Below are 15,270 nucleotides of genomic sequence, written 5' to 3'. Positions count from 1 at the left end.
TGTGTATATATATATATATATATATATACACATACATGCTTGGACCTGGATCCCTGTTAAGTTACCAACAGCTTTTATGCACATTCAGCAGACATCTTTATTTTCTTAAGTATGCTTTCTAACCAAAGCTCATATTGGCATATCTTACTTCAAGAGGTAGATAAAATACAATTCAGCTACCAAGATGACTGACCTATGCACAAAACAATCTACACCAACCTTCTCTTTGTTAATACTGCATGCAGTAGCAAAATGATTTGCTGATAATCAACAGAAAGGTTAACATCTTGTGAATATGCACATTTGCACATTTTTTGAAATAATAGGTTTTTAAAAAAATAAAGTGCATATTGAAAACATGTACAAATATGATCCAAGATTAAAAATAAAAAAACCTTTTAGTACAGTTATGTACAGTAAATATGGTTCAAAATGTCAGCAGTACCCTAAACCCAATCTATGTGTCCATTTCAAAGCTAAACACCCCCTTGCAAATAATTTAGTACCCAAGGAGAGCACAAAGTCTGGCCTGGCAGGGCAATTGAGCCAGTATTTTAGGATCAAACACATTCACAGAGCTCAGCAGGAAAGCAAACATTGTGTCAGAAGGATGAGTAACGGCGCTCATCCTTTTATCCTGGTATTTGCCAACAAAAGAGAAATTCAGCTCTTTGTAACATGCCAAGGTCAATGCTAAATGAACATACATCATTGTGTATGGTTTCTGATAAAACTTGCTTATTAAGAATAAGTGCACTGAGAGAGATGCCAGTCTTTCAATTAACTGTGGAGTTCGATGTAATTACAGGTTTGACAGTAGTTTAAATTACTTTAAGTGCATTGAAGGGTGTGCAAAATGCATAAATCTTCATATATGACAGTAATTAATTCGTTAAGTAACAAAGATAATAGATTAATCAAAGTAATATAATGAAATCATGTTTAATACACCAAAGCAGTAGTTTGAGACCATATTTCCATTTTGAACATATAATACATCTGGCACTTAAAGGGTTAGTTCACCGCAAAATGAAAATTATGCTGTGTTTTACTCACCCCCGAAGCATCCTAGGTGTATATGACTTCCTTCTTTCAGACGAATCCAGTCGGAGTTATATTAAAAATTGTCTTTGATCTTTCAAGCTCTATCATTGTACTCAGCGGGTGTTGCATTCCTTCTGTTCAAAAGACGTGAAATAAAAAGCACCCTTCCACAAAAAAAAGTGTCTCACACGGCTCCGGGGGGTGAACAAAGGCCTCCTGTAGCGAATCGATGCGTTTTTGTAAGAAAAATATCCATATTCAAAACGTAATAATCACTTGAATCTAGCTTGCGCCAACAGTTGTACACAGAAGCAGTTCCGGGAGCATGACCTATGGGGTCAGCGTTACGCATGCGCCGGTGAGTCTCCTGAAAACCAACGTTTGTTTACAGGATCAAAAAAAGCAAAGTTTCCTTACTTTAGCAAAGGAAAACCAGTCTCCTCTTGGCTTATATCGAAATCCTCCGACATTCTTCTTTACAAATACTCGTTTTGTACTTCTAATTAGTGACCGTTGTTTTGTTTTATTCTTAATATTTAAAATGGTAAAAATAACTATCATCTAGCTTGCGCTCACTGTTGTAAAATGGAAGCAGTTCCGGGGGAATTACGTATGAGGTCGGCTTTGCGCATGTGCCGCTCAGAAGTGACGCACGCGGAGAGATCGAAACAAAACAACGGTCACTAATTAGAAGTACAAAACGAGGATTTGTAAAGAAGAATGTCGGAGGATTTCGATATAAGCCAAGAGGAGACTGGTTTTCCTTTGCTAAAGTAAGGAAACTTTGCTTCTTTTGATCCTGTTAACAAACGTTGGTGTTCACGAGACAGCACCGGCGCATGCGCAACGCTGACCCCATACGTCATTCCCCCAGAACTGCTTCTGTGTACAACTGTTGGCGCAAGCTAGATTCAAGTGATTATTACGTTTTGAATATGGATATTTTTCTTACAAAAACGCATCGATTCGCTACAGAAGGCCTTTGTTCACCCCCCGGAGCCGTGTGAGACACTTTTTTTTATGGATGGGCGCATTTTAATTAAGTGCTTTTGGACCGGCTACATAAGGAGCTTAAAATATCATCTTGTTGTGATGTTGGGTGCCAGAATCCACATAATACAGCCTCAAATTAGAAATTTGATCGCATATCTGCTGCCACTACCAGACAAAAAACCGACGACAGCTGTGGTTAAACGCGATAAAACGAGCAGACTGGACAGACACGATCGTCAAAAATGCTCACGTTTGCAGCACACAATTCTTATCAGAAAAGGTTCAATAAAGTACTGTATTTTGTTGTTATGGGCATATAATTACTACAGATTTCTTGCCATATGTCTGATTCTTGCATCTCACGATTATGTAGTGTATGAAATAATGTCTGTGTGCATGTGTATAAAACAACAAACGTGGGACGGTGGGCGGTGCTCGGGGTGGTGACTGAAGGCAGTGACGGTGTAGTTCTGACGTCAACTTTTTACGGAAGTCACAACAGTTCTTGAAAAATAGCTAGAACTTTAAGCAGGCTGTGTGCTTTTTACTGTGGACTGACTGTTTTGAAACTTATATGGTAGTTAAATAGCCCCTAGACCTCAGTAATCGTGAAAAAAAGCCAGGAAATTTCAGTTTTGACAATATGGGACCTTTAATGTCTTCCTCCGCTGCATGGCTCCCGGAGAGCTTATTTTAAAAACACTGAAAGCATTAACACAGCCTTCTCTTATGCTTGACTGTAGTCATGGTGACCAACAGAGATAGACGCAGCATTTTATCTTTTTTATTAGTCAAACTGTATGACATAGAAGGAAAATAAGTTGACTTACTCGCCCCTGCAGAGCAGATGTGGCATCCAAACAGAGACAGAACGAGGCTCATAAATGTGACTAGGTGAATCATATCTTCCTTAAGAGTTAATCCAGATGTGCGACGCCGATTTCCACGGAAAAGTAACCTGAACTAAACATTCCTCCAGCTATTACATGATTATCAAGAACGCATGTTTGCAACACGTATACATTGTGATCACGAAGATGATAAACAATCTAAGCCAGCATCATCCTCAGCATCCTCGCAGTCTGATGTCCAATGCGCCTCAATCTGTTGCCATCCGAATCCGCAAAGAGCGAGGAAAACGCTTCCTTTCGCGGTGACCTTTAGTGATTTGAGAGCTACAGAAAGCACACTTTTGACGTCCTTTCATCGATACTACAAAGGAACGTCAGCCTCGCCACCAGTTACATCCGCTCGCCGCGCGTCTAATGTAACGCGTAAACGCATGGCGTCCATCGCATAGCTCGCGCTCGCCTTCCTCACTTTATGCGCTCGTGTACGCTTTAAGAATACCAATCAATCAGCGGCGCTGCATCGCGGGCACATGACCCACAGGTGGCCAGTTACTGATTGATTCTCAGCAGTCACTCATTCACCTTCTATTGCCACATGACGCACGAACCTGCACCGGCATGAATGCGGAGCAGCCGCCACCTCTCCAAAAACACCCTCACCAGCTCTGCTGGACGCGATTAATGGCGCCATTCAAACTTGCACACCGATAGTCCACTGCAAACATCATGAGAGACATAGGAATAGAACAGAACAGAACTGTGGGAAGAATGGAATAAAATAAATCACACATCAGAACACATATCTATGAACAGTATAGAGTAGTCTTTAATTTATATAGTGTACTGCTATAATGTTCAAAATACTTTAGAGTTTCACATTAGACAAGATGTGTGAATATAGTGTAATTACATACAACAGAATATAATTTGTTACTTAAAGGAATACTAAATATTATATTAAGAATACATGTTATTTCAGATAGAACGTTGAATACACTCAAAAGAATATAATAGAATTATTATTGAATAGAATAATAGAACTCTTGCATATAATAGAATATTTTGAATAATTAATAACTAGATAAAACAGACAAGGCTGATTCACTCTGCTGGGAAATTATGCAAATGAATTGAAATTTTCATTCTTCTCTTTAAGGCATAAGTGTAACTCATTTGGTCAAAATTAGTGACAATCCAATGTAACAAACTATATATTTTAGATTAACTGTCATAGAATAGTCTACTGGGATATTAATATTATGTTAAGAATACACAAGAATTTCGGATAAAATGGAATACAACCCAAAATGTTAATAAAAATCTAAGAATAATATGAATAAAATAATTAGATAAAAAGCTATTTGAAATAAAAATAAATAAATAATGCTAATATACACAGTACAGAATATATCATAATAGAATGAAACAGAACAGAACAGAATATGTCTTTGACTGCTGATCATACCATAGTAGAATACTGATATAACATAATAGAATAAGATAGAGTAGAATAGAACACTGATTTGACTACTGATCATACCATAAAAGAATGCCAATATAACATAACAGAATAGAGTAGAAATATAATAGAATACTGCTTTGACTACTGTTCATACCATAATAGAATACTGATATAGCATAACAGAATAGAATATGATTATACCATAATAGAATATTGATATAACAGAATAGAGTAGAATAAAACAGAACAGAATACTTATATTATAACAATACTGATATGAAAAAATAGAATAGAGTAGAACAGAATACCGTTTTTACTACTGTTCATACCATAATAGAATAGAATACTGTTTTGATTGCAGATTATACCATGGGACAGAATAGAATGCAATAGAATAGAATACTGTTTTGACTACAGATTATACCATAGAATAGAACAGAATAGAATAGGATACTGCTTTGAATACTGATCATAATAGAATACTGATATACCATAATAAAAAAATAGAATAGAATATGGCTTTGACAAATGATCATAACAGAATACTGATATACCATAATAGAATAGAATACTGCTTTACAATTATAGAACAGAATAGAGTAGAAAATAATAGAATACTGTTTTTACTACTGTTCATACCATAATAGAATAGAATACTGTTTTGATTGCAGATTATACCATGGGACAGAATAGAATGCAATAGAATAGAATACTGTTTTGACTACAGATTATACCATAGAATAGAACAGAATAGAATAGGATACTGCTTTGAATACTGATCATAATAGAATACTGATATACCATAATAAAAAAATAGAATAGAATATGGCTTTGACAAATGATCATAACAGAATACTGATATACCATAATAGAATATAATACTGCTTTACAATTATAGAACAGAATAGAATAGAGTAGAATATAATAGATTACTGCTTTGACTACTGATCATACCAGAATACAATAGAATACTGTGTTGACTACAGATTATACCATAGAAAAGAATAGAATACTGCTTTGACTAGTCATCATAGTAGAATACTGATATACCATAATAGAATAGAGTAGAATAGAGTAGAACACTGCTTTAACTACTGATCCATATGTCCTGGCAAATATAGTTGTAATATAAACCAAACATTCTACTGTGTGTCCATATGCATTTTTAAGAGGGGAATCTTTTTTTTACAGTTGACGGGTCAAAGTTCATTTGGTGAACTTTGTTTGCTCACTTTGTGCTTAGTGAGGGCTTTCTCTCTCTCAAGCGATCTCAGTGCATGTTATTTTCATGCATGTTTACCGTGCATTGCACTAATCAGAGTATGTGTTGAAATGCTGTAGTCTGATGAACATGGATGACTTGAAGGTGAGTGAAAACTGAACACAGTTAACTGGCTGTGCTTTCATTTCAAATGTCCTGTAGCTGTTAATAGACCAACCAATCTTCTTCCTCTGTAAGCTAAAATGTAATTACAGGAGCTCTCGAGTGATGCTGTTAATCTTAAGTGCTCGGTCTTTTGTCTAACGTAGCAGTCGTGTCACGAGCTCTCTCTACCCGTCACGGAGAAATGCAACCCCATCAGCAGAGATATTGATAGAGTGAATGGCAAACAGATGGTGCAAATACTGAGAAGATGTGACGCCGAGATTTTTGAGAAGAAAAATCATGATCCACTTCATCAGGTTTGGCCTGTTAGTTTCAGACAGTATATGTGAGAAATAATTGTACTTTAGGTCATTATGCTCCTAACAAGAGTTTTCCATTTAAAGCTGCCCTGTGCATTTTGTTTATAGAGACTATATAGTTCACCTGTCATCCAAACGATGGTGGATGTTGCAAAGAGAGTGGAAATGATGCTGAGGGTCAGTAATATGAACTAGAAGTCCTTTAATTTAATGAACAACTCAGAAATAATAGTTTAAGTTTAGGCACATTTTAATTTAAATACAGAATTTTGTTATATATATATATATATATATATACACTATTGAAACACTATATGAATATGAATATATATATAATTAATTATTTTATTATTTAGTGATTATTTAATTTAATGATTAATGATTAATTTAATGATTATATATATATAATTTAGAATCATAAGTATTTTTTAGTAAAAAATAAATAAATTAATTTATTAAAATTTATTTTAATTCATTTTTATAAATGTTCTTGAAAAATGTCAAAATGTTAAAAACATCATAATTGTTTCTGCAGGACCCAGAGGAGAGTTTGATTGTATTAAGTGGCTGTGGAACATCAGGCCGTATTGCATTTCTTTTGGTGGTATAGAGTTTAAGAAAGATTTAATAATTAATTAATTATAATAAATAAATAATAGCAGTTTGAATTTTTTTAAAAATTTAAATGAGAAACTACTGAATATTTACAGTATATTTATCTGTTCTCCCCCACTGTGTTCTTCATGACTGTTAAATTTCTTCTTTAAATTTGTCATTCATACTTCAGACATCCTTTAATGAGATGTTGAAAGCCCAAAAACAGAAACAGATCTGTTCGTACATCATAGCTGGAGGTGACAGGTGAATAAACAGTCTGTCTGTTTGATGCATAAGATGAGACTCCAGTGTGACACTGCAGTATTTCAGGACTCTGTTTTTAAAGGGCCCTGCTGACATCACAGGAGGCTCCAGAGGACGACACGGCGCTGGGAGCTCGCACACTGGACAAGGTGAATGCAAGAACAAAGAGTTCACCATCCTAAGCAGAGACAACAGGCTATTCTTTGACATTTTCAGAAGAACATGTGAACGGCACCTGTGCTCAACACCACAGTACCAGAGAGTTCTGGGCGGTTGACAGGTTGCTGCTCTGTGATTACTAAAGTGTTCCAAATGTTTTTTGTTTTTTAACACATGGCTATGTGCTTGCTAGGTTGCTGCTTATAGGCCCAAGTCAATATTTCTCACCCCATGTCTCATCCATTTCCACCTATTTTATCATTTGAAAATCAAGTCTAATCAATTAGAAAAATAAGTGAGCTAAAGAACCTTTAGAAATTTAGATATTTGAGTAACGATATTAATAATGTTGCTTTCTTTACCAAAAACACTATCTAAAGAACATTCATAGAGCTTGACTTATTTTAAACATATTTTTCTTTTTCCACTAACAGATTTGTGCAGGAAAGAAGCATGTCCTGTTCATTGGAATATCCTGTGGCATGTCGGTATGAATGATACTATTGTTTTTTTTTTCAAATCACATTATTCAATCAATAGAAATTTTAAATAAACTCTTCTCATTTGTAGATTCATTTAGTGAATTTTAACTAAACAGCCAATAGTTCTGGGTTAAGTCTGTATTTAGGGTGACTAGACGTCCGGAGAGTTTGATTGTATTAAGTGGCTGTGGAACATCAGGCCGTATTGCATTTCTTTTGGTGGTATAGAGTTTAAGAAAGATTTAATAATTAATTAATTATAATAAATAAATAATAGCAGTTTGAATTTTTTAAAAATTTAAATGAGAAACTACTGAATATTTACAGTATATTTATCTGTTCTCCCCCACTGTGTTCTTCATGACTGTTAAATTTCTTCTTTAAATTTGTCATTCATACTTCAGACATCCTTTAATGAGATGTTGAAAGCCCAAAAACAGAAACAGATCTGTTCGTACATCATAGCTGGAGGTGACAGGTGAATAAACAGTCTGTCTGTTTGATGCATAAGATGAGACTCCAGTGTGACACTGCAGTATTTCAGGACTCTGTTTTTAAAGGGCCCTGCTGACATCACAGGAGGCTCCAGAGGACGACACGGCGCTGGGAGCTCGCACACTGGACAAGGTGAATGCAAGAACATTTTTTTTCAAATCACATTATTCAATCAATAGCAAAGGACAAAAGTCGTGACAATAGAAATTTTAAATAAACTCTTCTCATTTGTAGATTCATTTAGTGAATTTGAACTAAACATCCAATAGATCTGGGTTAAGTCTGTATTTAGGGTGACTAGACGTCCCAGTTTTCCAAGAACAGTCCTGGTTTTTCACATTCAAAACTTCACATTTGACATTCAAAATTTCAAATTTCACATACAAAAAAAAAATAAATTGGACCAACAAAGCCTCCAAAAGCAAAAACACATATAAAATAACATTAAAAAAGAAAATTAACAATTTGAATTAATGCAGTATAGTCAGTTTGTGAAAATGAAAATATTAAATACAATTAGAAAATGTTACAAATATTTGTTCAATTAAAAATAAATTTAAAAAAATTAAATACAAATGTTAACATTTTATTTCTAAGTTCTCATTTTTAATTTTAGTTACTAAAGTGTTCCAAATGTTTTTTGTTTTTTTTAACACATGGCTATGTGCTTGCTAGGTTGCTGCATATAGGCCCAAGTTAATATTTCTCACCCCATGTCTCATCCATTTCCACCTATTTTATCATTTGAAAATCAAGTCTAATCAATTAGAAAAATAAGTGAGCTAAAGAACCTTTAGAAATTTAGATATTTGAGTAACGATATTAATAATGTTGCTTTCTTTACCAAAAACACTATCTAAAGAACATTCATAGAGCTTGACTTATTTTAAACATATTTTTCTTTTTCCACTAACAGATTTGTGCAGGAAAGAAGCATGTCCTGTTCATTGGAATATCCTGTGGCATGTCGGTATGAATGATACTATTGTTTTTTTTTTCAAATCACATTATTCAATCAATAGAAATTTTAAATAAACTCTTCTCATTTGTAGATTCATTTAGTGAATTTTAACTAAACAGCCAATAGTTCTGGGTTAAGTCTGTATTTAGGGTGACTAGACGTCCCAGTTTTCCAAGAACAGTCCTAGTTTTTCACATTCAAAACTTCACATTTTACATTCAAAATTTCAAATTTCACATACAAAAAAAAAATAAATTGGACCAACAAAGCCTCCAAAAGCAAAAACACATATAAAATAACATTAAAAAAGAAAATTAACAATTTGAATTAATGCAGTATAGTCAGTTTGTGAAAATGAAAATATTAAATACAATTAGAAAATGTTACAAATATTTGTTCAATTAAAAATAAATTTAAAAAAATTAAATACAAATGTTAACATTTTATTTCTAAGTTCTCATTTTTAATTTTAGTTTTGCTATAAATCATTTTGTTATAATATAATACTATGTTGATCTGTTTCCTATTTGCAATGTCTACTGTTTACTATTTTTCATAATATGATATTCGATTAATTCTATTAAAACCAGTTAGGGCCAGTTTAAACCTACAAACACAATAATACAAAAAACAAAAACATACAATATTGTATTGTCCCCATTTTTTACTTCATAAATAATAACAAATGTGATTTAAATGATATTTTGACCACTGAAAATAGCCTCAAAAGCTGTTACTGGGGTGGTACCCTTTCAAAAGGTACTAATATGTACATTTAAGGTACAAATATGAAGGTACATTGAAGGTACTAAAAGGCACCATAAGGTACAAAAGTGTACCCTTTTGAAAGGGTACTACCCCAGTGACAGCTTTTTTAACTTTTTGAGTGTACGGTAGGAAATGTCTGCCGTTTTTATTTGATTTCTTTCAGACGTACAGTATGTAGGTAACATTAACGTGAGCCTTTATCAAAGCCGTCTGTGAATGCGCTTCATGATGTTGTTCTGTGTCAAAGGCACCGTTTGTTGCTGGGCAACTGGATTTTTGTCTGAAGCACTTAGACGTCTTTACTCCAGTGCTTCTGGGATTCAATCCTGTACATATGGCGAGGTAGACCTACTGAGTGCATACAATGCCTTTCTGCATATTACAAGCTCTCATATTTGCATATCATATTTGAAGTGAACAGTAACAACAGTAGATGGTGACATTCTTGCCCTCCTGACAGGAGTGAACCAATGCAGGACTGTTCCTTTCACTTTAAAGACATTGCAGAGATGATGGCTGCAGAGCAGAGACATAAGAAAGCATTTGTCCTAAATCCTGTATTGGGGGTATGATACATTGCATAGACATAAACACATCTGTGCACATGCAACACACTACCAACCGCTCTGAACACCTTAGTAAGCACCCTTGTAACCACTGGCAAGTACCCAGGACACTCTAGAAAAATGAGTTTTCTTACTAATGTTTAAGGAGTATCCAGCCATCATAAGCAGTAATGATGCTGTTTTGCACTTCTGGCCTCTACTCATAGGCTGAGGCCATCAGCGGATCGTCCCGGATGAAAGGAGGCAGTGCAACTAAAATCATTCTGGAATCTATTCTTCTGGCCGGACATGAAGCTACATTTAGAGGAAAGAGAATGACACCTGAGTACGTTTTAATTCCAGTTATATATATATATATAAATAATGTGTGTATATCAGTCTGTGTAATCTAAATATGTATACATATTTCTGTAGTATGTTATAATTGAATACTAAAGCTACCTGAAAAGCTGAAAGCACACTTTGCTTTATTTGTATTGTTACAAACTGTTGTTTGTAATTTACACCTTTGTTCTTATTTTTATAAAAAAAAAAAAGTTGTAAATAATAATAAATTGTGATATCCTTATTATAAAAATAACATTGCAAAAACCACAGTTCTCTTAAGAGTAATCTACTATGATTAAATGTGTCATTCAGATGCATTTCTGCCTGGATCACAGCGAGTGAGATGGTTCATGAAACTACTTACTCACACAGTGATGAGCTTGCAACGCTTATTCATCAAGCAGGAGAGAGGTACAACATTGCACTACTTTAGTGTCTCCCAACACATAAACCTGAGTTTTCCCACATGAACAGGCTGAACTTCTGGTGCATGTGGTAAAAGAAAAATGCAGAAATAGTCTTTGTAGTCAAGGTTTTGTCATAATCAAAGGCACACTTATGATTTCTTTTTTGTAAATCTTTCATCAGCCTTCAGATGAATGCGCATGTGTACTATATTGGATGGCAAACTCTGGGCATTATAGGACTGACTGATGCCAGCGAATGCATCCCAACATATGGAGCAGGTGCTGTATGCAGTGCCAAATATTATTTTACCATTTGATATGTTCTTTAAACAGTCTGTTAATAGGTAAATAACAGTGCAAGAATAAATTTATGAGAAATGTTTAAACCCAGAACCACCTTTTAATTGTCATTATTTTTATCAGATTTTGATGACATCAGAGGTTTTATCAACAATGGTTTCAGAGAAATGAAAAACAAAGAGGGAGAATCTTATCATCATTTACTCATTCTCATACTATTCTAATGAATTAAATATTTTTGCATCTGCAAAACTATCACTTTAAAGGTAGCAATTGGAATAATCTAAGGCCATATTTACCTGAATATTTTTTATTACAACATTTATTAATAACTATTAATATAAAAACAACCATTTCTAGGGGCCAGAATTCATAATTGGTCACAAAGATTTTGTGGAGACCATCTTACCGAGTCTGAGTCAAAATGACATGATGCTGTTTCTGTTTGCAGTGAATGGTGAGCAAACACGAATTAGTTGCATATAACAGTATGGTCAGTTCCTTGAATATATTTTAAATATATTTGAATGTCTCTCCTAAGATGACCTGCATGAGGTGACGGCACTGGCTGATCAAGTGAGGCGAAGGACATCTAATTTGCATGCAATTGCTCATGACCTTGAGAAATTCACCATTCCTGTGAGTAAAAATGAGTAACCAGGATCTTTGCCGCTAGCAAAAACTCTCACTTCTTAATAAAATTCCCTTGCAGTACATGTCTTATAAGTGCATAATGCTGCTTATGTGATCATTCTTGCATGGACTTTGCAGATTAAAAGAGAGCAAATATCTTATATATTATTTTAAATAAATTTTATATCTATATATTGCTTCAGGAAACAGTATGCAACATGTTTGGAACCGTTCTGCACATCACATGGTCTTTTTCTTCAGAGGAGGTGAACTCAGTTGTAATGGTAAGCCATTTGTCACATGAATCCCCACAAGTACCAATTTAGTTGAAGTATTTATACTGTAACATCTATATATATATATATGTATATATACAATATATACATGCTGTAAGAATAATAAAATAAATACTTCAAAGAGTCTTTTTTCAACAGAGACAGCGCTGGGAGCTTTCAACTAAATGGTGTCTTAATGCAATCAGCACTGGAGCTCATGTACTGAAGGGAAAAGTCTATATGAATGACATGATAGACCTCAGAGTAACTAACAGCAAGCTGTACAGGAGAGCCATCAACATTTTACAGGTACATACATACTGTTAGAATCAAATTAAACCCCAAGTTAGATTAGACCTCATAAATGCCAAACAACAACCTGTTTTTGATCTCTTATAGAAACTATACAGTGGAGATCAAAATTAGAGAACAATCTATAAACACTTGATTTTTTTCTGAAATATTGTTAATCTTCATCTGTCAAAATTTGAAGGAATATTAGCTGTGGGGTATACCACTGTTCTACTAACATGTTTGACAAAATAACCAATTAAGAATCTTTATTTTTAAGAGCGTAGCATTATAGCTAGAGTTTTGGATGGCCAAACCACTCGTATTTTCTTCAGAAAGTATAAAAATATAGTTTGAATTTTAAAGAAATATTACCGGTATATCTGGCTATTTTTAACTTTCAGTTTTGAAAACTAATTGAGCTGAAACTGTAATACAACCCCTGTGTGTGGTTTCGTATGGTGGGTTTAATTATATACCATCACTGTCAGCGGTTCACAGGCTGCTCCAAAAGCGAGTGTGAAAGAGCTCTACTGAGAGCCATCTACAGTACAGATGACCTGAGTGAAGACATGACATCAGCAGATGTGTGGAAACACACAGATGCGGCTAACAGACGAGATCGAGTAAGAACTCGCTTATTTATCTTCAGTATTAAAGATTACCTAATACTTATTTTTAAAAGAATATTTACACTAACAAAGAATAGTAGGTAACACATTAGTTAACATTATTTAACGCCTTAACTAATATTAAAGGGATATTTAACCCAAAAAATGTTCATTAGATTTGGAGAAATGTAGCATTGCATAACTTGCTAACCAATGGATCCTCTGCAGTGAATGGGTGCCGTCAGAATGAGAGTCCAAACAGCTGATAAAAACATCACAATAATCCACACCACTCCAGTCCATCAATGAATGTCTTGTGAAATGAAAAGCTGTGTGTTTGTAAGAAACAAATCCATCACTGGATGAGAAAGCAATAATTTCGACTCTCATTTTAGCCGGAAGGAATGGTTTAAAGTTAAAACGTCTTAATGATGGATTTATTTCTTACAAACAGACAGCTTTTCATTTCACAAGACATTCATTGATGGACTGGACTGGTGTGGATTACTTGTGGATTATTGTGATGTTTTTATCAGCTGTTTGGACTCTCATTCTGACGGCATTTTTGGGTGAACCTTACCTTTAACTATTATACACTTTAATAAAAGCATAGCGTTATTTTCAAAGGCAGGTTTAACTGTGATACCTGATATGTTCTGCACTGGCAGGTGGTCCCGACTGCACTGGTGATGATGCAGTGTGGCTGCACTCTCGCTGAAGCACGGCATCATTTGGATTGTCATCCTGTGATTCGAGATGCAGTGAGCGCCTGCTTCAATTCTTCCAAGACCAAAAGTACTATGGACTAAACAACAAAATAATGCATTCTCACAATGAAGGGGCATTTTTATGATAATGTGTTTGAGGCTGTGTTGCTTGGCTACTTATCAGTGACTACAAATTGTTATACTCTGTATGCATGCTGTGGCCTTTTGTTTTTGTTGAAATAAACCCAACTGGATGACATCAGGGGAATTCTGATCATTTTTTCGCAAAATACTTCCTTGGCCTACTAACAGTAACTAGTAGGAACCTGTCTGGCTGCAGTGAGCTGGTAAAGTAAGTTAGTCATGCCATTATGCCATCATTCTGCTGGAGTGCACAAGGCATGAGCAGACATGACTGGTAAACATGGGAAATTCTATGTGCACTTGTAAACGTTGCTGCCCGTGTTGCCCACCGAAGAACGAAGAGCAGTCCCTGAGCCGCAAAAGAGTCTTCAAGTCGATCTACGACTATCCCTCACGCACAATATGGGATCTAAATCTGAAGAAAGGAGATATTCTGGAGGTGACAGGAGAGACTGAGTACTGGTTGTATGTGAGGAGACGCACAGCTAAGGCTAACGGATCTAAGGGCTTTGTGGAGGAAAAGGGATATGTGCCTAAAGACTTCATCAAACCACTGGATAGCGTAGAGTCCGAGCCGTAAGTTACTTTTGATCATTTTGAGCTTGTGTGAATGCATAATATATAGAGCAATCTCATGCTTAGTGTTTTGAATCTCTGCCCTGAATGAAACTGGAATCCTGTGTTTCCAGTTTCACAAGTTCTGGTGAAGTTGCTACAGTGCGGTCACTACCCAGTTTGTGTTTTTCTGTAGAAATGACTCTTGGAAATGATTATAGAGTTGGGGTTTGTACATTATTGACAGGAAGCTGAGATATAACAGTGTGAATCTTGTGAAAACTATCAAGAGACAAGTATAAGATATTAAATTCATTTAAAAAATCTTAAATTCAAACACTTATTACACAAATTACAAAACATAAATAAATAAATAATTAAATAGTCCATTAAATTTGCTATATATATATATATATATATATATAAATAAATATATATACAATAAAAGGCCACTCTAAAATGTGCAGTTTTATCACACAGCACTTTAATTTGTTGGGGTGAAATATGACCCAAACTTTTTTTTTCTGTCAGATGAACTCATTAAATTGTTACTTTACTGTCTATAATAAAATTAGCATAAATATTACAATGACGTACGTTTACAATATACTTTGCAAATGTACAAATTTAATAATAAATAAATGTGTTAATAAATAAAATACATATATATTTTTTTATTAAATTATTTTTAA

At 34.5% G+C, this 15,270-nt stretch overlaps 4 protein-coding genes across 4 annotated transcripts in view; 3 read left to right on the top strand and 1 right to left on the bottom strand.

Moving 5' to 3' along the window:
• LOC107734298 (fibronectin type III domain-containing protein 4-like) overlaps positions 1-3,394 on the bottom strand; it is a 10,343-nt gene extending 6,949 nt beyond the window's left edge. Inside the window, exon 1 of the mRNA XM_016546234.1 lies at positions 2,868-3,394. Coding sequence (XP_016401720.1) covers positions 2,868-2,940 — 73 coding nt within the window. The 5' untranslated portion in view covers positions 2,941-3,394. The remainder of the gene's footprint in view (positions 1-2,867) is intronic.
• A 2,197-nt stretch (positions 3,395-5,591) lies between these two features.
• LOC107733968 (glucokinase regulatory protein-like) lies at positions 5,592-11,559 on the top strand (the record flags this gene model as incomplete). The annotated part of the gene is made up of 17 exons (XM_016545835.1): positions 5,592-5,716; positions 5,881-6,033; positions 6,145-6,213; positions 6,572-6,640; positions 6,824-6,897; positions 6,980-7,046; positions 7,491-7,544; positions 7,674-7,760; positions 7,943-8,016; positions 8,099-8,165; positions 8,950-9,003; positions 10,010-10,104; positions 10,223-10,328; positions 10,535-10,653; positions 10,968-11,066; positions 11,244-11,341; positions 11,486-11,559. Coding segments are annotated over exons 1-17 (1,380 nt in total), but the record flags the coding sequence as incomplete, so codon positions are not given.
• Positions 11,560-11,719: 160 nt separating this feature from the next.
• LOC107734290 (glucokinase regulatory protein-like) lies at positions 11,720-14,129 on the top strand. The gene is made up of 6 exons (XM_016546223.1): positions 11,720-11,819; positions 11,904-12,001; positions 12,199-12,279; positions 12,430-12,579; positions 13,053-13,187; positions 13,841-14,129. The coding sequence occupies exons 1-6, from the start codon at positions 11,792-11,794 to the stop codon at positions 13,979-13,981; spliced, it is 633 nt and encodes a 210-aa protein (XP_016401709.1). The 5' UTR covers positions 11,720-11,791; the 3' UTR covers positions 13,982-14,129.
• Positions 14,130-14,278: 149 nt separating this feature from the next.
• LOC107734284 (tyrosine-protein kinase SRK2-like) overlaps positions 14,279-15,270 on the top strand; it is a 4,858-nt gene continuing 3,866 nt past the window's right edge. The window contains exon 1 of the mRNA XM_016546210.1: positions 14,279-14,599. Coding sequence (XP_016401696.1) covers positions 14,304-14,599 — 296 coding nt within the window. The 5' untranslated portion in view covers positions 14,279-14,303. The remainder of the gene's footprint in view (positions 14,600-15,270) is intronic.

Source organism: Sinocyclocheilus rhinocerous, unplaced genomic scaffold (genome assembly GCF_001515625.1).
Source record: "Sinocyclocheilus rhinocerous isolate Xijiao unplaced genomic scaffold, SAMN03320098_v1.1 scaffold853, whole genome shotgun sequence".
NCBI lineage: Eukaryota > Metazoa > Chordata > Actinopteri > Cypriniformes > Cyprinidae > Sinocyclocheilus > Sinocyclocheilus rhinocerous.
The sequence above is the reverse complement of the archived record's forward strand: the minus strand, read 5'-3'. Positions and strand labels throughout refer to the sequence as shown.

Excerpts from the sequence above, each read along its gene's own strand:
- LOC107734290 (XM_016546223.1), top strand. The coding sequence starts at position 11,792 with ATGATGCTGTTTCTGTTTGCAGTGAATG. Across the intron at positions 11,820-11,903 it reads GTTTCTGTTTGCAGTGAATG|ATGACCTGCATGAGGTGACG; the intron begins GTGAGCAAACAC and ends GTCTCTCCTAAG. Across the intron at positions 13,188-13,840 it reads CGGCTAACAGACGAGATCGA|GTGGTCCCGACTGCACTGGT; the intron begins GTAAGAACTCGC and ends CTGCACTGGCAG.